This window comes from Tachysurus vachellii, chromosome 11 (assembly GCF_030014155.1).
Source record: "Tachysurus vachellii isolate PV-2020 chromosome 11, HZAU_Pvac_v1, whole genome shotgun sequence".
NCBI lineage: Eukaryota > Metazoa > Chordata > Actinopteri > Siluriformes > Bagridae > Tachysurus > Tachysurus vachellii.
Window position 1 is genome coordinate 13,862,501 of NC_083470.1, and position 21,684 is coordinate 13,884,184.

Below are 21,684 nucleotides of genomic sequence, written 5' to 3' on the forward strand. Positions count from 1 at the left end.
TGGACCTCACACTTAAGGTGCAGCGCCAGAATTTCCAGGCCCATGACTCAGCTGTTAAGGCGCTGGCTGTGGATGCCACTGAAGGCTGCTTCATCAGTGGCTCGGCTGAAGGCAACATCAAGGTATGCCACATTCATGGTGTTATAATCCAGAATCTTAAAACCTATTTTATCTCAATATCCAGTTTCGGTCAAAATGAAGAATAAGATATGCTTTAGTTTACACTAGTATAAGCATGTTAAAAAAAATGCTATTTAAAATTTATGTGACAAGAATGTTACTGCCATTCCACCAAATAATAACTGAAGGCAAAGGGAAGTTGTTATTGTATTTACCTGCCCAAAATATTTAGAAGACTATAATGAAAACGCGTCCTTTTTCCATTGACATGTTTACTTCAAAGTCAATGAATAAATGACTTGGGTAAAATAATAATTGTAAACTTTTAAAATTTTAAAATGTTGTTCTTGTGTTAATTTGGTGCAGGTGTGGACCATGTTAACGCAGAGCCTATTGCACACTTTCCCGAATGAACATGCCCGGCAGTCCATCTTCCGCAACTTGGGCACCGGCGTCATGCAGATTGAGACAGCACCAGGCAACCACGTCTTTTCGTGTGGCGCTGACGGCACCATAAAAATGCGCGTCCTGCCTGACCGTGTCAGCACCTACAATGTGAAGAATGATGTCAGGTTCATCATTTAGCACAACTGAAGTGTTCGGAACAACTTTTGCACAGGGTAAGATGAGCAATACGAACCACTGGGAAGGGGAAATTTGATCCGATAAAGTACAGCTTTGCTAAAACACTGACTGAAATCTAGAGGATGGACGCTCTTTCATATCACTTAATTCTGGAACAGGCATAGAACCAACATTCTATTTAAGCACATTAGGTGATATATTTTACCCCTTTTAAAAATTTACATGGGTAGTCAAATACTATTGGAACATGTATACCACAAAGGTAAGCCTTAAAATAATCTGTTGCTAAGCAGTGTTGTGATTGTGGTCTAGATAAAATAGTGAAAAGTGTCCTTATATTTATACCTGAAGTACAACCATGGACCTCTGGCATCTGTTGGTTCAAGTGAGGGTTGTAAAAACGTCTTTGCATACTGTAGCCTACATCTTTGTGACCATTCTTAAATTTAACTGCACTAGTTTCTGCTTGTATCCTTAATGGTATGAGCAAGGTATTATGTGGTGATGATGATGATAATATAAACAGCGTTTAGTTAATAAGAAGGTATAGCATAGTCACTGATTGGGTACATTCTAAACCTGTACAGTAAAATATGTATATCAGCGCAGGCAAAAGTTTTTCCAAAAACAAACTTGAACTTAAGAGTCAAGAAAATTCTAGAAAAGAAAGATACGACTTTTCATACAAAGCACTTTTCTGTAGAGGTAATCCATAAGAAATCTGAATTTTTATGCATTTATGTGTACATAACTGGAATAGCCTTGACATAGTCCGTTACAAATAAAAGCTATTGCCTCCAACAAAGACAGATTTTGGTCCATCTGGGTCTGTCTGACAAGCTCATTATTCCTAGTATATTCTTTACTTTTCTCTAATTAAATGCTTTAGCAAATTATCAAGCCCTTGAAGAGTTGAATCTCTCAGTAGTGCTGCCTCATTAACAGCACTAGTGTAAATCTTAATAAAAATTAGTGTATCCTTCTTTCATGCTGCCAAAGTTCAACTCCTATCACTTCTATGCCTTCAGCTTATCATTTTATGATATGTTCTTTGAATCAAAGGTAAAGGGTACATATTGATAGCCTATGGTGAAGTAGTTAGACTGATGTTTTTGTCAGCCTTCTGATTTATTATGAGGACTGATTCCAGTCAGCCATTGCACAAAAATAAAACATAAAAGTGTAAAAATGTACATTAACTTTATTTCGGGGAGCAACTGAGAAGAATAAAATTATTTTGTTTATGTAAATATAAACCAAAGTATATCTTGATTAAACACTTTATTAATGATAGGCTACTTAAAACATTTGTTTAACAAAAAATATTTATGATTATTGTGTCATTTATATTAGATCTTGCAAATTATTCTCTTAATATATTCTTGTTTTTAGAAATGACTTGAGGCTATTTTTTTTCCCTCCTTTGTTTTTAGTGCTTGCTATAAGATCCCCATGCACACATTATATTCTGATGTCATTTGTGTTGTACATACAGGTTATGCTCTTAAAGTAATAATCATTCATAGGATTCCATATTACAACAAAAATAAATAAATAAACAGCATATTGAGGATCAAATGTCACGTTTAAGGTGGAGTTAAAAGGTAAAGTGTCGTTGTAGTGTTTAGCTCGTCAGGCTAACTTTCATCTCTGAAATGTGAATATATGCAAATCCATTGAATTTTATTATGGATAGAAAGACTATTGTAAATTGAAAAATGTAATCATCAAATGTAATGGTAAAATAAATCAACTTGATGCAACATGTGCCAAGTGTATGTGTTTGTTTTTTTTTGATGAGCAGTTGCCTCCAGGAAATACACAAAGGTGAGATTTATTAGAAATTAACATCACATTAAACAGGCAGAGTAATCTGATTTGACAAACAAATGAAAAAAGAAAAAGGACATTTTTAATATAAGCAAAATAACAGACCAGATTATCTATAAATGTTATAAACCTTTTCATATTATTCAAAAAGATGTTGTATTTAATTTACAGAAATTGTTTGATTACTGAGAACATCAAACACTAATTTTTCCAGAGCATGTCAGGTTAAAGTAGTAGTAGCTTTCACTACTGTTAAATGCCGTTTAACAGTTTATTATTGTTATATAAGCTTCTAGATTATTTGTACCATTTCCTATTATTTTTTTGCATCATATTTCACTCTTCACTCGCTTAGATTTGGTTTAAACATGCTAAACTAACTTAAGAATAAGGCCAACTGTGTAATATACTGAGATCAGTAACCAGAAAAACATGTTAAAACTAGCTCATGTCCTTATTATGAATAGTTCTTTCTTCCCCTCACAGTTAGTGTTTTGTTCTCCTAATGTTATTGATATGTAAATGTTAGATGTAAAATCTCAACATTCTAGAGACAATCTTACACCCTCAGTAAAACCGTCATGAAGTCTGCATTTCTCTAAAGTTGTTGGATAGAGTCTCACAGCTTGGCATAATCCTTCAGTATTGTCTCCAGCTTCTGGCTCAGCATGATATTCCCTCTGACTTTCAACTTGCCAGCAAAAAACGCCTACAGGGGGGAAACAAACAAAACAAACAGTGATCTCTGAACAACAGTAGTGATGTGGTGGATTACTCCTAATGTTCACACATCTGGTGAATCAACTTAAATTTTCTCATAGAGAATATGGGATAATGGTACCTTCTGAGGGTTGAGCTTCCCCAGTACGATGTCCATGAAATCCTCATCAGCCACAGTGAATGTCACATCAGCTTTGCCACTGTATGGACCCTTATGCAGTGCACCTGGTGCTGTTTTTAGATCAATGGCTGGACAGAAACACATCAGAGCTCGGATTAATGGGGATGCATAAACAGGAATATGAATGGGAAGATGACCATTGAATGCCATCTCACAACAAGAGTTACAGAATTACTGGCACCTTTCATTAAAATGGGTACAAATTAATACTGGAGAAAGTATAGCAACCAAGATGTAATTGTATGAGCTACAAAATGATATAGTTTTAAGATGTATTGCACTGTGTATTATTAATAAAGATTTCAATTTTTTTTTTTTTTATTACGGGTACTGGAGATAATATCAGTGTTATTCCCCTACCTGTAATGTCTAACAAGGATTGAGACAATTGTAGATACTTGGTAAATAAATAAAGCTTGAAACCCTTTGCATAATTAATCTGAAGTCTTACTCCACTGAGCAGCCGTCTTTTCTCCTTTGGTAATTTCCCATCCAAAAATAGCATTAACTTTCTTCACAAGTTCAGCACCCACGTCTCTGATCCGGCATCCAATTTCACCAAACACCAAGTCACTCTGAAGTCCTCCGGTCTATGAATTTGCAATGAGAGTTAGCCATTTTTTGCATATTTACATATAACATAGATTTGTGCTCTTCCTTCAAATCACTTCTTAATATTTAATAGAAATGATGCTGCTACCTCTGTAGGAGATTTGCTGGCAACAGCATCAGGAGCTGCATGTAAATCTATATACGCTCCAGCTAACACAACAGCTCCGGTCTCCTTCACCTGAACAGCCAGAACAAATAATTAAATGATTTTGACAGTGAAATAACAAATAGAATCAAATACACTACAGTATAAACAAAAACTTCTTCTCACTTTACACTGAAAGTGAACTCTGTTTTTTTCTTTCCACATTTCTGTCTGCAGAGACTGGCCAGGTAAGACTGGCTTCACAAATCGCACCTATTCGAAAAAGAAATAATTGAAGCAAGCAGATTGTAGGTTATTATAGATAAAAGCAATGCTTTTAACAAAGTATATATGAGAAAAACCTGCAGATAATGATATGTAGTCATTTTAAAATGATATAATACGAGCGGAATATCTGTATGAAGAAAAGAGCTGAAAAGTTTTATGAGGTTTTAAGTGGCAGCACTGGATGAACTTGCCTCACCTTAATAGATTTGAATCTAGAAACATCATTTCCAGCATACTGCTTCAGGACATGGCGCGCAGCAAATCCAAATGAGCACAGTCCATGCAGTATGGGAGTTTTGAATCCTAAAGTTTTGGATAACTTCTTAAGCTTTTTTTGAACTTTTATAGACATTTTAATATAAATGTTATTACGGTCATTGATTTTGAAAATGTCCTCCTATTTGAAAAGGGAAGCAACACTTCTTACCTCCCATTGCTGCAAAGGTTGGGTCAATGTGAAGAGGGTTCCAATCGCCACTCAATCTATACAAAGCAGCCTAAAATACAAAAATTTTGATAATATTGAAGAAAAAAAAAGGTACCTCACGAAATTGGTCAGACAATGATACTACGTACAAAATACTAAGATGTTCAACAATCATGTTGATTTTATCATTCGTTTCTTAACTATTGTCTTACATCACAATCATCACACTTGACCTTACCTGATCTCTGGTGGTTTCATCAACCACAACTGCATCAGGTGATCTGTTTGGAGGTGCAACTGTGGCCTGGGAAAAAAACCAGAGGTATAACTATTAAAATCAGGACTACGTAAATAAACATGGCATAATTGACATGCTTTTCCAAGGCTAGAGTCTAGAATGTTTATTACCACAGCTTTATCTGATGTCCTCTTTCCTCCAAAACCACCAGCACCAACAATGAACACTGTGAACTGATTGTAGCAGACCAACTCTTGCTTGCAGTATGTGTAAACTGCAGGAATGAAAATGTTCAGTTCTCATTTCTTGCTCAATTACTTATTTAAAACGGAATAGTTATTCACTTATTACACTTATTAATGAAATACAGTAGTGAGTAAAGCTTTCATTAACTCCAAGCCTAACACTGTTGTTTGTCATTATGTTTTAATAATAATAAAAAATAAATAAATTAAATTAAATCACCATCCAGGAGTATGACTGCACCAGACCCTTTGTCGAAGACATCTGCTATTGATGCTTTTGAGGTCAGTGTTCCTAGAAAATAGATGTTAGATAAACTAGCTGGTTAAAAAAAAAATAATAACTATTCATAAAAATTATAGGAAAGCAGACACACCTGAAGTAGGCAAAGGTCTGTACAACTCCAAGTACTGTTCTCCATGTAAGAGCTATAAATGAAAATACAGAAATCTAGCTTATTATAAGCATTCATTATAATGTATTCTAACATATTCTCCCATTTCACTGAGTTTGCTTTTAGAACATAACAGTGGGATAGAAATGTCAGTTAAGAAAGATACATTAATTCTGCTTCCTGCAAAAGCAAGATCCGTGATACATGTAAAAAAAATCACATTAGTGAAAGATATTTTTAAAAGATGCTCACCTTGGTGGGGTCAAAATTGAGCCCTGGAACAGAACTGAGTCCTCCATCTAGCATTGATGCCATTCCTGGGATGACTCCAAATGTAGGAAGGCAGCTGAACTCCTCGTGACCTTCATAGAGGAACTTGAGGTGATCAGCCTCTCTAGTAGACATGCCCACTCCCAGGGCATATAGGATGCAGTGCATGTTAGTATAGTTAAATGTCATCTCAGAAAGAAACTTGCCCACTGCCTCAGCCTGCGGACATACAAGTATCATTACAATTGCTTGGAAAGCTCTAAACTGATAAATAATAAAGTTCCTCAAGTAATTTACATGTTTCACAGTGACTTGTGTCCTCTTCTCTATATGTACTGTAAATAAGTATACGACCATACAATTCATTTAAGCAACATTTATTGTAGTTTTTAATTTATTTATTGTATTTTAAAGTTTAATGTGCATTATAAGCTACATATTCGGCACTCACAGGGTTTATACCAGATGATGCTGCGGTCACAGCACTGGTTGGATTGGCTCCAATTTTTTCCTCAGCATCCACTTTCGACAGCACATCCACCAGCAAGTGCATTGACTCTTAATGGCAGAGCACAGAAGCAGAGCGAATGTTTAATTAACTAGTCCACGCTCAGAAGACAAAGATAGCGACATGCTCAACGCACACACAACACACGTGATGAGCACTACAAAGCCATGCTAATGGACCTCTTGCTACTCTCCCTCCTCTATGCTGTACTGCAGTACATCCTGAGAGCTGCTATGGTAAGCAAACACACAGAAGGATGACACGCCGTTACCTTCTATTGTTGCAAATTTGCTTATACATCTCTGCTAATGAAAATCTAATTTTAGTTAATGTGGTTGCATATTTTTAGGCATGTGCAAGGACAGACTCCATGGATAGGGTTGAACTCCAGCCTTTTGACCCTCAGAAAAGAGGCTCATTTTTTAAATGATACCAACTAGGCAGAGGAAATGAAAGGGCTGTCGTCTTTCACCATTGCTCTTTGCAATGGCTGTGGAACTAGTAGGAAAAAAATAAGTGTTGTCAAGATATCACAGGCATAGGTGCAGGGTACAGAGGACCATCAAATCTTGCTACAGTATATGTGGACGATATCCTTTTGTATATGTCCCACCCGAAATAAACCTATCCCAGCAATTTGAGAGTTTCACAATATAGTAGATTTAATAGATCTGGTTATGAGACAAATTTTACAAAATCACGTTCCTAATTTGGGGGGGGGGGGGGGGTTGGCAGCTTTCAGTTAGTAAGATCATAAAATATGATCTTAATATATAGGATTCTCGTCCCATCACTATAGTTAAGTAGGTTAAATGTATTAAGAATGAATATTTCTTTGCTACTTGTTTAGTCTTTTTTTTTTTTTTTTTAAGATTTAGATTAAACAAAAGGCCAAAATGTTCCCTAAATTAATGTGTCCCAAAGAAGAAAGCAGTGTCTGTGTAACTAACTTGCAGCTATATTGCTGGTCAATCTCATGTTGTACATCTGATCAGCTGGTGTTCTTACAGATTGGAAGCTTGTTGTGCAATTATGGAATTTGACCCGTGTCTCCCCATAGCCCTTAAATGTTTACCATTTAATAATATGAAAATATTTCTTACATTTTGCTTTAAACAACACCGACCAGGCTTAAAGAGAGGTCAAGAACTACCTTTGGATTTCTACATTTTTTCCTACATTTTCTCCTACTGTATATCCCCATGTCCTGTTTCCATTTTCCATCACAGCTGAATATCACTGGGTTTCTGGCTTGGATGAGGAAAGAGTTCAGGACATTTTCACGTTTGTTTTCCAACCGATTTTACAACTACTAGAAGAACATTGATTACCCAAGTCAGATATTTAAATAATGTAATTTATGACACTATTACAGCTGTTCTTGGTCATGGAGGACTGCAGTGTGAGACAAGTGAGATCTAAACACTTATGAGTAAATGAACTTACCACAGGTCTGATTTAATTCCACTACACAACCTACCCAAAATATTGATTTCCCCCATAACACCTGTACTGGAGTTCATGAGCTTAAACAAAATAAACAATTAAAATTGATAAAAAGTCTCTTTTTATCTTAAAAAAATGTGTGGCTGCCAACCACTGTGAGTGATCTATTGATTTTGCATGTGACTGTCTGCTTTGCTATAAAAATGAAATAAATAAATATATGTGGAATTTGTATAATCTTTTGGTTGCTCATTGAGTAAATATGCACTTACATTACTGTCCACATGCACCTACATTACTGTCCATTCAGTGGATACATCTCTACAAGTACTGCTGCTGAAGGATGTTCATATTCTATGACCTTGCAACAAATACGGTACTGTTCTACTTTATTTTACACTACATAATAGTGGAAGACTACTGATTTATAATCCCATTTTCTACACTGTCACCCAATAGAGGACAAGTTCCTCCTGGGGATCTACATCTACATTCAGATTATTATAAAGCTGCTTTCTGACAATGTCTAATTGTCAAGTGATCTATATAAATAAAATTGAATTTAAAAGGCTTTGCCTGGTCTGGGAATAGAGCTAAAAGCCCCAGCTCAGATTGGTTTTTAAGACCGTCACTGCTTTTATGAGACTCCTGTGATGCAGGAATGGCTGTGTAAAGATATTTCTCTTTAGTCAGTTCTGCCTTTTTACAGAAATGACGTGCATGGCCATACTATGGGTTGTGATTATAAGGTTAGGGCTTAGCCTTTCCATCGCAGGATACTTCACTTTTTGCATGCTTTACAAGATCACACTTAAAATATTAAAACAAAAGGGGGTATGTCTGTGTTCGTATTGGTTCAATACTGCTGGGTTCAATTGTGTTAATGGTGCCATTTTTTTATTGAGCTCCTGACATTCATAATGTCTGTTTTACAGGCTTGTGATTGAATAATTTGTAGGCTGAGGACAGAAACACAGCTTGATATGAGGACCTCAAAGTTGATCCATAACAACCTCAATATTTACCTTGAATATTAGCTGGCTTAGAAGCATTGGTGAAGTCACAGATCTGGTCCCACTTATCCCGGACCGCCTCTGGGGTCATGCTCTGGTTTTTATGGCGGACAATACGGCCCAAAGTTCTCTCCCACCGCACTGCACATCCACATACGATTTAAAGCTTTAAAATAGCCTTAAATTCATTAATCCTTATGAATTTTAAATACCAATATAGACAAGCAAAACTCCACTTACATTTACCAATCCAGCCAGCTCCAACCTGAGAACAGTAACAAGAAATGGTTGACATCTGCAGAATTACAGTATATATAAAGTTTACAATCAGTTTTGACATCAGAAAATAGAAAACACTCAGAATCACACCTCAAAAAGGCCTCCATTCTCCTGACACTCCTCATGGCAGAGCCATAGGACAAGAGGAGCCACGTACTCCGCTTTCAAAGACTCCACCAGATCTGACAAGGACAAATACCATACCGTCACAAACAATTAGAGCAAGAGGGAAATCAAAATAAAAATTAACTCAAACTCACAATCACACTGCTTAATATCACAAAACACTTGAGAGTTATTAGACTGCTCATCTTGCAGAATAATCTCACGGAGTTTTACTCCAAACTACAGCCTAGAAACTAATACTGAGAAAATAGCTGTGAGTATTTAAAATTAAGTGCTAACAGAGTTTCCCCACACATGGCTGGTACTTTGGGATTCCACACGTGTAATAACGACTAAAATAAAAATATATTTAATAATCTGCTCCAAGCGATTAACATGCATTATTTCTAATTTGCCAGCACCATGAATGAAGCTACGAGTTGAGGGTATGCTAGACAGATTTGGTGGAACCTTTTAATTTCCTGTTAATCTTTGAACAGTAATTACCATATGATTTGGATTACTAGCCCAATCCACCCTATGCTTTGACTGCTGACCCAGAAAAGCAAATTACTTATAATCCCCATACATGCATATACACATCTTTAGCCAGCATTTTTTGATAAACACTAGACTACTCAATCATGTCATACAGGCAACTTGCACAGATACACACATTAGTTCCAGTGGGCGTTAAGCTACTTCCACTCAATTTTCACCACACTACAGGCAGTCCTGGAGGCATAAGATTTTGGAGAGAACATATAGCTAACTTTAGCCAAGATGAGATATTCTGAGGCTTGCAAATTTAACAGTCAACGTTCATGTATGCATAGAAGTCAGCATGATGAAGTAACCCGGTTTTCATCAGGTCACAGATCTCACAGCCAACGCTTTTGGCATACAAACAGCTCACTGGCCTTTTTAAAAATAAATAAATCTGCAATATTTCTTTCATATGGATAAAACAGTTTCATGAAATCTCAGATTTCATTCTACATAGCATTATTTTGGCTATAATCGATTAAATGCACTTTATTAATTACAAAGCAATCTCCTTTCCAACAACAGTGGACAACATACAGTACAACTTCAACAAGTAGCGACAGAGTCTCTCAGTTACAAAACTTCATAAACGTCTCAACATTGAAAATGGGTTTCTTTCTAAACATTTTAGAAGTTCCTTTTTAAACATCTACACTGCAATTTCATGCGAGTCAGCTTTTAATGTTTACCCACACAGCCAGCTTAAATTGCTGACTTGTTCACAAAATACATGACTAGGGCAAAGCAAGTAACTGCTATCAGAAATAACTGTACATTCCCAATGATCATTCCTGTTTGAGCTGGACTGTGCTTTAGAATATAAAGCATTGTTTTCAGATGTCTGACCTTTAGTATTATGTACTATTTAGAAATTATGTTGAGTGAACAGAATGTGGTTTAGAACGCAGCTCTCAAATGACTGAGCAGCATGAATTTAACTACAGGATATGACATTGTCCAACTACACAGTTCTCTCCCAATCTAAAGTACTAATGCTAATACAGTTTTCTTGTAGCTTTAAATACTGTATTTCTAAACATATCCTGTAGATGTTAGTATTCAGCTTGCCTGGAGATTTTTTGTTGCATGCTTTCACATCAAAGTAGAGCTGGCCTAGTCAATAGGCCATTATATCGTTTAATAAGGTGTCACCTAAATATCACTGACCCATGTGGTGCATTTCATATTAAAAAAAAAACCACGACACCTTGACAAACATGCACCTTATACACTCAGAAATATTTTAGGACCTGCTACTAGAGTTGCTATAACAATCTGTGCAGTGTTATTTTGTGCTCTAACCTGGTGGCATGACTGTCTGAGTGAGACGTGAACCTGCTGTAGGTGCGATGGTGTTGCAGTGGATGTTGTACTTTTGGCCTTCAATGGCCAAAGTGTTGGCCAGGCCCAGGAGACCTAGCTTAGCAGCGCTGTAGTTTGCTTGTCCAAAGTTTCCATAGATTCCAGCAGCCGATGAGGTCATGATGATTCTACACAATGTTGGGAAGATGGTTGTTGCCAAAGTTTCAATCATAAGTAAAACTATATGTTTTAATATTAATATTATTAATACAAGTTTTACTTTTTAATAGCGAATACAGTATACTGTCTAGACACAGTCATTATTTTACCTTCCAAACTTTTGGTTCTTCATGTGATTCCATGCTGCCCGGGTGACTAAGAAGGAGCCCCTTAAGTGCACTTTGTGAACAAGGTCTGACAGAAGAAGAATATTGCATTTAAATAGGATCCTTATCAGGGAGTGAGGACACGGAGTACACAGAACATTATCTGTGAGTTTATCTATTGACAGAGTGCAAAGGGATGTGAACTGCATGACTGCTGAATGTTCAGACTGTTGGGTGGTGCTAAGCTTTCCTCTAGAAACTGCCAGTGCATTTTAAGGACACTGTTTAAAAAAAATATTAATGATTTAATGGGGGCAAAAAAGTCTTATATTTTCTAAGATATACATCTTATACAATATTTTAAGATTAAGGTCAAATACTACAAAATGTTACGTATCAAAAAGGTTTTTGTGTTTAAAATAAGTGACAGAAAATTTAGTTAAGATATTGTCTCTTTTGTTGAAGGAGCAATTGCACATAGTGGTCACCTTTAAAGCTAATGACACACATTTCCAAGCCATTCAATGATGGTGTGGTAGAGGGACTCCAGCCCACTCTGGATCAACAGCAATTAACCCTAATGAAATTATGGTATATGTACTTATACGATAAACTTCACACTTATGTTCAGTCCATATTCTAGAAAACACTTTGGGCTTTTTGCTATAACACATATGACGGAGTTACATGTGTCATGCTGCAGATCTATCAATCTAAAGTCCCCAGTAGACAGATGTTTCCTTCAGTGTACACTCAAACAAAACCACATCATCCAAGTTCATTTGTTCATTCTTCTAAACAAAAATTTCTTACTGTTCTAATACCAAAACAAATCCTAACCATTTCTTAAAACCAAACTGGTGTAATATCGCAAAATCATCCTATAAACTTTCCTCACTTTATTGCTACGGTGATATGCCATTTTGACGTTATTTTGATTTCTGGAAATGTTGATATCTGAACATGATTTACCCTCATGTGCTTCTTCCATTATAGATTTACTTACAGATCTATATAGTCGTTCAAATTTCAGCTTAAAAATCAGTCAGTGAATGTAAATGCCGCCTGTTGGCATCTCGGTAGAATTGTGCTGATACACCAAGGTCAGATCCAATATTTGTGTCACAATATTTTTGAAAAATAAGCAAGGGTCTTATCTCTGGGATTTTATATCTAGTTTCAAGCACACAGTGAAGCACAAAAAGGGACCAAAATTAAATGTTGCTAAATAAACCCAATCTCTCCTGCTTGAGCATTCACTGGTGTGCAGCGTTGGCCAATCTCAGCTAAATATCCATTTTTCTTCTTTGAGTGGGGAATAAGATTACTGTATTAAACACAATTCTTATTTGTTCTTTCAAACCTAGCCCAATTTGCCAGATATACCATGGCAACACAGCAGGGGTCGAACATGTTATGGGGCACTTTATGAATCCTGAATTCTATACTGAGACTCATACCTGCTGCTATGAGCTTCCCAGTCACCATGGTAATTTTGTTAACCCGGATTGATTCCGCCATGAAAGGCTGCCTCAGTGCAACAATGAGACGTTGTGTGTCTGTGCATGTGTGTGTGCACACAAGTGAATAGGTGTTATTAACTGCTAGCTTATTAGTTTATAAAAAGAAGTATCATTTCTTTTTAGCCATTACTGATGAGATAAAGAGGATGCTATTTTAATGTTTATTACACCTCACATAACATAAGCTGCATTTTTTTAGCAAATAGCCCACTTTATTATGCAATCTGTTTATTGTATCCTTCAATAAACAGATTGAACTGAGAGCTGTTATGGTACATTGTACACAATCCAGCATACATTGTTGACAGGAAAAAACATAGCAAATTAGTCCAAAAGATCAGCAATGTAGAGCTAGAAGAAAAAAACTGTGAAGAGACTTGGGATCAACAGAGGAGAGTCTTTTTGACTATAGCACCAATTCTCAGAAGGTACAGTATCTAATCTTGTTTTTGAGGGATTAATACATTAACCTGATTTGTCTCCACCATCTTAGAAATTGTTATTTATTATTAGGGATTGGTTGAGTGTCTGGAGAAAGGATAAAATGCATATCCCTTATCCTATGATCAAAGTCTCAAACCGATTTGACTTGCGAGCAAAGTTCAGACCCTGGTGAGCAAGGTGAAATGAAGCACAGAGAACTAAAGAGCACTTGTGTTAGAACACTTCCCTGCACATTCGCTTTACTGCTCCACACTTGCCAATACCGATTTATGCTACCTCATGCTCCTTTCTAATGAGCATGCTCACAGATAATGTTCTGTGCAATCACGTCGGTCATCCTCATGCTCTCTATTAGAAAGGAATTTCTTATTACATACCCCAGTCAAGGTCACTTGTTCTAGCAAAAGATCGATCCCTCAGAATCCTAGAAAGTTAAAGGAAGAGAAGAAGAAATATATTACAATCCATAATTTAAGAGGCAATGTACATGTATTTTTGTATGTACAAAAAACATACAAGCAAACATGAGTTTTACACTCCAGTTATGAACTTACCCAGCATTATTTATCACAATATCTGAGGAGAAGAAAACAATGAAATGTTAAAACACACAGCTATAACACAGAATACTTTTTGTAGTAGATTCTCTTGATGCTATACATAACTTTATCAATATCGGAAAAGCTGATATCTCGTAGTGATCATTTTAAAGAAAGCCTTAGCAGGTCAAATATTTGGTTTCATTTTCTTAAATAAATTCAATTCATGGATTTGAAAGTATTTTTACTAAATTGGTCATTTTTAGTTAACATTTTATTTGTTTAATGGGATGTTTTATAGATTTATTATTTTGTAATCTATTTCATATTAAAGATGTTCAGTACTGTTTCTTATACATTATAAATCACATGCAATACAACATCAGTAAATTTAGTCTGAGCAGGCATGTGATAAGTTTTGACATCTGCATAACTGTAATTGGGGGCCATAATTATTGCCATTTACAATGTTAGCACAATATTCTAAAAACAATTAGTGCATTACTACTAGATTATGTGATTGCCTTCCCCAAGGACATGTGAAGTTATTTGATAAATAAGAGACTGTAGAAGGCAGTTGTTTCTGGGCTACCATCCAAATATGACAGAGATCATTTTGTGGGCACAAACATTGCCCATGCAGGCAGCATCTTCCCAAATGGACAAGGAAGTAATGTATTAGATCAATTTAAAAGGCACTGTCAAATCCCAGGACTATGAAGCTGACAGTGTTGTGACCTTAACCTCTAACACCAGCAGTTTCTTAGTTGTATTGTGTCTCACTTTGGATAATAGCATCAGCTAAATGCATTGGGCCAGTCAGGCCAAAAGGATGCTTTCTATATCGTAAAATTCTTCATGTGGGAATAAATGTTATAGATAAATAGTTTCTTATTATTAAAATTTTACATTTTTATTCTGTGTTCTGTATACTTCCGTAAAGCTAATCTGAGACAATGCCCATTGTTAAAAGTGGTTTACAAATAAACTGATTTAAAAATTGAATGTGCTCTCTATCAATAGTCAGTAAAACTATATTTATGTCAGTCAAAAAGGACATTTACTGTTAAATCTGAAGGATTACCCTGCTGGACGTTATTTAACTCTGTGCTCAGCAAAGGTCCAGAGATAGAAGCAAAGTGATGGAACACAGCAATTTCAATATATAATAAATCTTTATTGTACAGTAGAACATGTGAAAAGTAGCGGTGTTTGCCAGTTAGCTCACTGTTATTGGATGTTATTTTTGCTATTTGTAGATTAAAAAGGATGCATCAAAAATTTGCCATCAAAAACTATAAATTATATTGCAATCATGACCTGCTTGTGAAAAAAAAAAACGTTTTCCCAAAAATATACTTTGTTGTTTTTAATGAAACCATTTTTTTCCAAATGAAAAATTCAAAATGAAATTTGTAACATACAGTGAGGGAAAAAATATTTGATCCCCTGCTGAATTTTTACGTTTGCCAACTGACAAAAAACAATCAGTCTCTAATTTTAATTAGGTTTATTTTAACAGTGAGAGACAGAATAACAACAATCCAGAAAAATGCATTTCAAAAAAGTTATAAATTGATTTGCATTTTAATGAGTGAAATAAGTATTTGTTCCCACATCAATTGGCAAGATTTCTGGATCCCAGGTGTCTTTTATACAGGTAAGGAGCTCTCTCTTAAAAAGAGTGATCCTAATCTCAGCTCGCTACCTTTATAAAAAGACACCCGTCCACAGAAGCAATCAATCAGATTTCAAACTCTCCACCATGGCCAAGACCAAAGAGCTGTCCAAGAATGTCAGGGACAAGATTGTAGACCTACTCAACGGAATGGGTTACAAGACCATCACCAATCAGCTTGGTGAGAAGAAAATGCTGCAGTGCGCCCGCATGGTCCCGCTGCTCAAGAAGGCACATGTACAGGCCCATCTGAAGTTTGCACATCTGAATGATTCAGAGGATATATAAAATCGAGCTCTTTGGAATCAACATAACTCACTGTGTTGAAGGAGGAAAAAATGATACCTATGACCACAAGAACACCATCCCCACCATCAAACATGAAGGTACAGTAGAAACATTATGCTTTGGGGGTGTTTTTCTGCTAAGATGACAGGACAACTTCACCGCATCAAGAGAACCTCCTTCCCTCAGCCAGGGCATTGAAAATGGGCCATGGATGTGTATTCTAGTATTACAAAGACCCAAAACTCAAGGCAACAAAAGAGTGTTTCAAGAAGCACATTAAGGTCCTGGAGTGGCCTAGCCAATCTCCAGACCTGAATCAAATAGAAAATCTGTGGAGAGAGTTGAAGTTTTGAGTTGACAAACATCAGCCTGAAAACCTTCATGACTTGGAGAGGACCAGCAAGTGAGACAAGTGGGACAAATTCCTTCCTGAGATGTGTGCAAAACTGGTGGCCAACTACAAGAAATATCTGACCTCTGTTATTGCCAACAAGGGTTTTGCCAGTTTGCAAGTACCAAGTCATGTTTGGTAGAGGGGTCAAAGACTTATTTCACTTATTAAAATGCAAATCAATGGATTTTTTTTGTTATTAAAAAACCTACCATTAAAATGATAGACTGATCGTTTCTTTGTCAGTGGGCAAACATACAAAATCAGCAAATTTCCCTCACCATATTGGTTCAGTATATACGCAATGAGTAAAATGTTTCAAAATTTAACAAATTAACCTAATTAGATCGAATTTTATAGTATAATTATATTGGAATATATTATGAAATATAGATTATTATATATTAGTTAATACACTTTTTCATACTTATAATCCTGTTACCTTTCCATATTAGCCTCGCTGTAGTAAAAACTCTGCTTTAAAGCAAATAATTAATAATAAAATTAGAGTTTAATTATCTACCTTTAGATATGATTGACAGTTTACGAGAATACCCCTTCTAATGTCTCTAGTAACATTATATGATTTTAGATACAGTACTGTGCAAAAGTTTTAGGCACGTGTGAAAAAATGCTGTAAACAAAGAATGCTTTCAGAAATATAAATAATGAGTGTTTATTTCTGTCAACTTACAAAATGCAAAGTGAACAAACAAAGGAAAAATCTAAATCAAATCAATATTTGGTGTTACTACCTTTTGCCTTCAAACCAGCATGAAGCGATGGCATGTCCCCCACAGAGCCCTGATCTCAACATCATCGAGTGTGTCTGGGATTACATGAAGAGACAGAAGGATGTAAGAAAGCCTACATCCACAGAAGGTCTGTGGTTAGTTCCCCAAGATGTTTGGAACAACCTACCAGCTGAGTTCCTTCAAAAACTGTGTGCAAGTGTACCTAGAAGAATTGCTGCTGTTTTGAAGGCAAAGGGTGGTCACACCAAATATTGATTTGATTTAGATTTCTCTTTTGCTCATTCACTGCATTTTGTTCATTTATGAAAATAAATGTTTAAACACTTCCATTTTTGAAAGCATTCTTTGTTTACAGCATTTTTTTCACATCTGCCTAAAAAAAAACTTTTGCACAGTACTGTATTTATTTAAAAAAATATATATATATATAAATAAATAAATAAATAAATAAATAAATAAATAAATAAATAAAAGCACCTATTTGTCCAAATGCATCCAATGCAGTCTGGATTACTTTTTCACCATCTTCTACTGAATCTGTTAAAATACAAACAATTGTAGTTAACATATGTTCTGTTTTGAAAGATTGTAAGTAACAACTGCATTTTATCTCAACATACATGTGATAATATTGCATCTGATGTTGAACAGTGTGTTTCCCATCTTATCACATCAGACAGGTATTATGGTATTATTAAACAACCTTCCACAGCTAATAATTAACATAAATCTCAAAATCCAGTTTACCTACCATAATTTGCCACAGCTCTGCCACCTTTAGCTTTTATCTCTTCTACTACTCTATCAGCAGCTGCTGAACTCTTTCCACCTCCCTTTATATCACCCCCAAGGTCATTCACTGCAGAACAGATAACAGAACAGATAAGTTCCTATAAAATGATCCAGAATGAATAAAATTGAATAGATTGACTCAGAAAATAACCTACCCACAACAGAGGCACCTCTTTCTGCAAATGCTAAGGCATACTCTCTCCCAAGTCCTGAAAAGTACATCAGATTGCAGTTTATTACTGTACATTCAATCTGTACCTGAGCTTCAACAGTAACTGCACAGACCAAGTTAAATAGTCATTACTGAAAATGAATGCTTGGTTAAACATATTACTGCATGGTTTTAAACATTTTTTTGCTTCTTTGTATTAATACTTGCATTCTAACATAATTAGTTAATAAAACAAATCAAGCTAAGACCAAAAGTACAGTTTCCCTGTGCGCTATGCAGATCTTGAGTAAAGTCCTCAGCAAAGTATAATTCCTATTTAAAACATACAACTGGGTCCATAAGTATTTTGACAGTAACACAAAGTTTAAAAAAAAGTCATCAAGATTAATGTATGTACCAAAAGTCTTGCATTAACAGTTTGAGAATTATGACCATTTATTACATAGTCCTTTCATTATCACAGGCCCAAAGGTAACTGGACAAATTGATGTAATTATAAATATAATGATTATTTTTAATACTTGGAAGTAAATCCTTTCCAGTCAATGACTGCATGAATGGTGGACCCCATGGATATGCTGAGGTTCCTCAATTGAGATGTTTTCCCAGGCTTTTACTGGAGCCGTCTTCAGCTGCTGCTTGTTTGTGGGTCTTTCTGCCTTCAGTAAGTGGCCAGCATGCTCAACTAGATTGAGGTCATGTCCATTTATGAACATTCCATTTCTTTGCATTAAGAAGCTCATGGATTTGCTTTGCATTATGTTTTGAGCCATTAACCATCTGTACTCTAAAGTGCTCTGCTATAAGCTTTTTAGCATTTGACTGAATTTTAGCAAAAAGTATAACTCTATACACTGTAGAATTCATCCTGCTACTTCTATCAGCAGTCACGCTGTCAATAAACACCAGTGAGCCAATACCACTAGCAGCCATACAATCCCATGCCATTACACTTCCTCCAGTTGTTATGTTTTGTATTATGAGCACTTCCTTTACTTCACCATATGCTTCTCTTCCCATCATTCTTGTACAGGTTAACGTTGGTTTCATCTGTCTACAGAATCTTGTTCTGAAATTGCCCTTTCTTTTTGTCGGTGTTATCAGTGGTTTTCCATCTTGAAGTAAACCATCTATTTACAGTACATTCATGAAGGCATCTCTTGATTGTAGACGTTGACAATGATGCACCTACCCCCTTGGCCTAGATGTGGTCAAGGGCTTTTTCTTCAGCAAGGAAAATCTCCTTTGGTCTTCCATTCCTTTTTGTGTTTTTGCCAATGCATTCCTTCTCTTTAGGAACATACTGTACCAGGTTGATTTGGCCAATCTTTTACCTGCATCAACATATTGCTGCATATTGATAGTAGCCATAAACAGCTACCAAATGCAAATTCAACACAATTCAACTCCAGGTGAACTTCATGTTTCACTCTGCTGACCAGCTTTTTAAATATGCTGATTTAATTTTCCAGATTTGGAACCTGCCCACACTGCCAAAAGCACAAAGTTGGTTAAATGACCATGGTGTTGGTGTGCTTGACTGGCCAGCATACTCACCAGAACCCCATAGAGAATCTATGCTGTATTGTCAAGAGGAAAATGAGAAACAAGAGACCAAAAACTGCAGATGAGCTGAGGGCCTCTGTCAAAGAAACCTAGGCTTCCATACCACCTCAGCAGTACCACAGACTGATCACCTACATGCCACCCCGAATTGAGGCAGTAATTGAAGCAAAAGGACCCCCAACAGGTACTGAGTACATATACAGTAAATGAACATACTTTCCAGAAGACCAACAAACAATTCACTAAAAATGTTTTTATTGGTCTTAAGAAGTATTCTATTTTTTCGAGAATTGGTGGGTTTTTGTTAAATGTGAGCTAAAATCATCAATCAAGGACCACAGATTGGTACATCACTGATTTTGAGTTCCTTAGTACCCCTTTGTGACCCATAAACCCCTCTCTTCTTCACCATACAAACACACACCAATGCACAAAGGTGATCTGTGGGGAAGCACAAAGGGGCCCTGATGGAATGATACTAAATGTTGCATGAATATAAAATTTGGAACCAGATAAAACAATTAAGTATGTTAAATTAAAAACCTCTAACCAATTAATAACCAGGAGTAACAAAAGGCTATTTCATAATCATGTAATTAATGCAATTAAAGTTATCCTACTCTACAGTTTTTAACAGAAATGTAGTTCTATTTTTGAATTCAGTCATACTGATTAGTCACGTGGCCTGAAATTCGTCTCCTAAATAAACAAATAAATAAATAAAATAGGTGCTGTATTTGCCTCATCACATATTTTAACCCAAAACATTTAAAATGCAAAAAAAAGTTTTTAAACAAAACCTGCTCTGGAGTCTATTAAATAAACATTTAAACAAAAAAAAACAAAGCTTCACTTCCCACACTGTAGCAATGTTTTTATCATAACGCCAGAACTAAAGAGAATCTGACTGCACTAAAACTACACTGTACTACTTTAGTGAAAATCAATACTCGTCTAAAAAATAAAGTTTCTTTTTGCTTAAGGGAGTTATTTCACTTTAATTTTAATGCATATGGCTAGTATCTAATTTGCTGGCCTATTGATAGCACTTCACCGAGCAGACTGCCTACAAGAAGCTGTTGAGTTAGCAACAGCAGGTTATAAACACTTTAAAGAAGGATATTGTCGTATTAACTTACCACCTCCAGCTCCGGTAACAAGAACAACTTTTCTAGCAAACGACAGAGGCAAAGACATGATGGAATCTCAAGCTTCCTGCAAGTAAACTGACAGCGTTACCTTGACTCTTCACCTACTTCCGGCACAGTACACCATGACATCGCGTCATCGCCTCCAACCAATCAGCGCTCCGTTTGTGATTCACTTACATTTACATGGACCACAAATGGCTCGAAATTAGCTGTTAATGAAAGACGTGAAACTACAGAACTTGATGCCGTATATAATGCACTTATATACAAACAAATACGTGTTTGTGTTTGTGTGTTTGTGTGTGTGTGTGTGTGTGTGTGTGTGTGTGTGTGTGTGTGTGTGTGTGTGTGTGTGATTTTATCTCCCAATATTGCTTTTTTTTTGTTGATAAATGATGGGTCATTTGTATAAACAATGTGAAACATCAATTAGAAAGCTTTATTACTAATGCTTTACTTTAAGACTGAATAAAATTCCCTATTTAGATAAAAATCAAATAGTGTATTATCCACTGAATCTACATCTTACATAAAAAAAAACCTTGGTTCCTTTCAATGGTGCTTCCTCATATCATTCTTGCCAATGTTGTCTCTGCCTTGAAATGTTTGCCTGTATGATATTCACTGGCTTTCGATTGTACCTAAGTTAAAAGGATCTCCCACCACAAGAAAGTGCACCCTCCAGCAATTCTATATTGATTTATTTATAAGGCCATTAATAACATTTGGGTGTCTGTCACCTTCTTCTATAAACAATTCTATAACCTTAAGAGACAACAACAAAAAACCTACAAGAGATTTAAATATGACTGTATTTTAAGTTACATATTAACACTGCTTTAGAACTATGCCTTAAATATTTGTAAG

At 35.9% G+C, this 21,684-nt stretch overlaps 2 protein-coding genes across 5 annotated transcripts in view; one reads left to right on the top strand and one right to left on the bottom strand.

Moving 5' to 3' along the window:
- Positions 1-2,472, top strand: part of dmxl1 (Dmx-like 1) — a 32,264-nt gene extending 29,792 nt beyond the window's left edge. For all 4 annotated transcript variants that reach the window (XM_060880788.1, XM_060880790.1, XM_060880789.1 and 1 more), the window contains 2 exons: positions 1-122; positions 487-2,472. The exon at positions 1-122 is cut by the window's left edge and continues 96 nt beyond it. In XM_060880788.1, the coding sequence (XP_060736771.1) occupies positions 1-122; positions 487-705 (341 nt within the window). In that variant the 3' untranslated portion in view covers positions 706-2,472. The remainder of the gene's footprint in view (positions 123-486) is intronic.
- A 51-nt stretch (positions 2,473-2,523) lies between these two features.
- On the bottom strand, positions 2,524-20,957 carry hsd17b4 (hydroxysteroid (17-beta) dehydrogenase 4). The gene is made up of 24 exons (XM_060880792.1): positions 20,806-20,957; positions 18,084-18,137; positions 17,888-17,995; positions 17,614-17,673; positions 14,040-14,061; positions 13,863-13,909; positions 11,522-11,606; positions 11,193-11,380; positions 9,330-9,421; positions 9,201-9,225; positions 8,973-9,101; positions 6,445-6,551; positions 5,976-6,212; positions 5,706-5,757; positions 5,552-5,623; positions 5,257-5,360; positions 5,087-5,152; positions 4,849-4,918; positions 4,618-4,724; positions 4,320-4,406; positions 4,137-4,226; positions 3,888-4,026; positions 3,377-3,504; positions 2,524-3,244 (listed from the first exon to the last, which is right to left on the bottom strand). The coding sequence occupies exons 1-24, from the start codon at positions 20,861-20,863 to the stop codon at positions 3,155-3,157; spliced, it is 2,217 nt and encodes a 738-aa protein (XP_060736775.1). The 5' UTR covers positions 20,864-20,957; the 3' UTR covers positions 2,524-3,154.
- Positions 20,958-21,684: the final 727 nt, after the last annotated feature.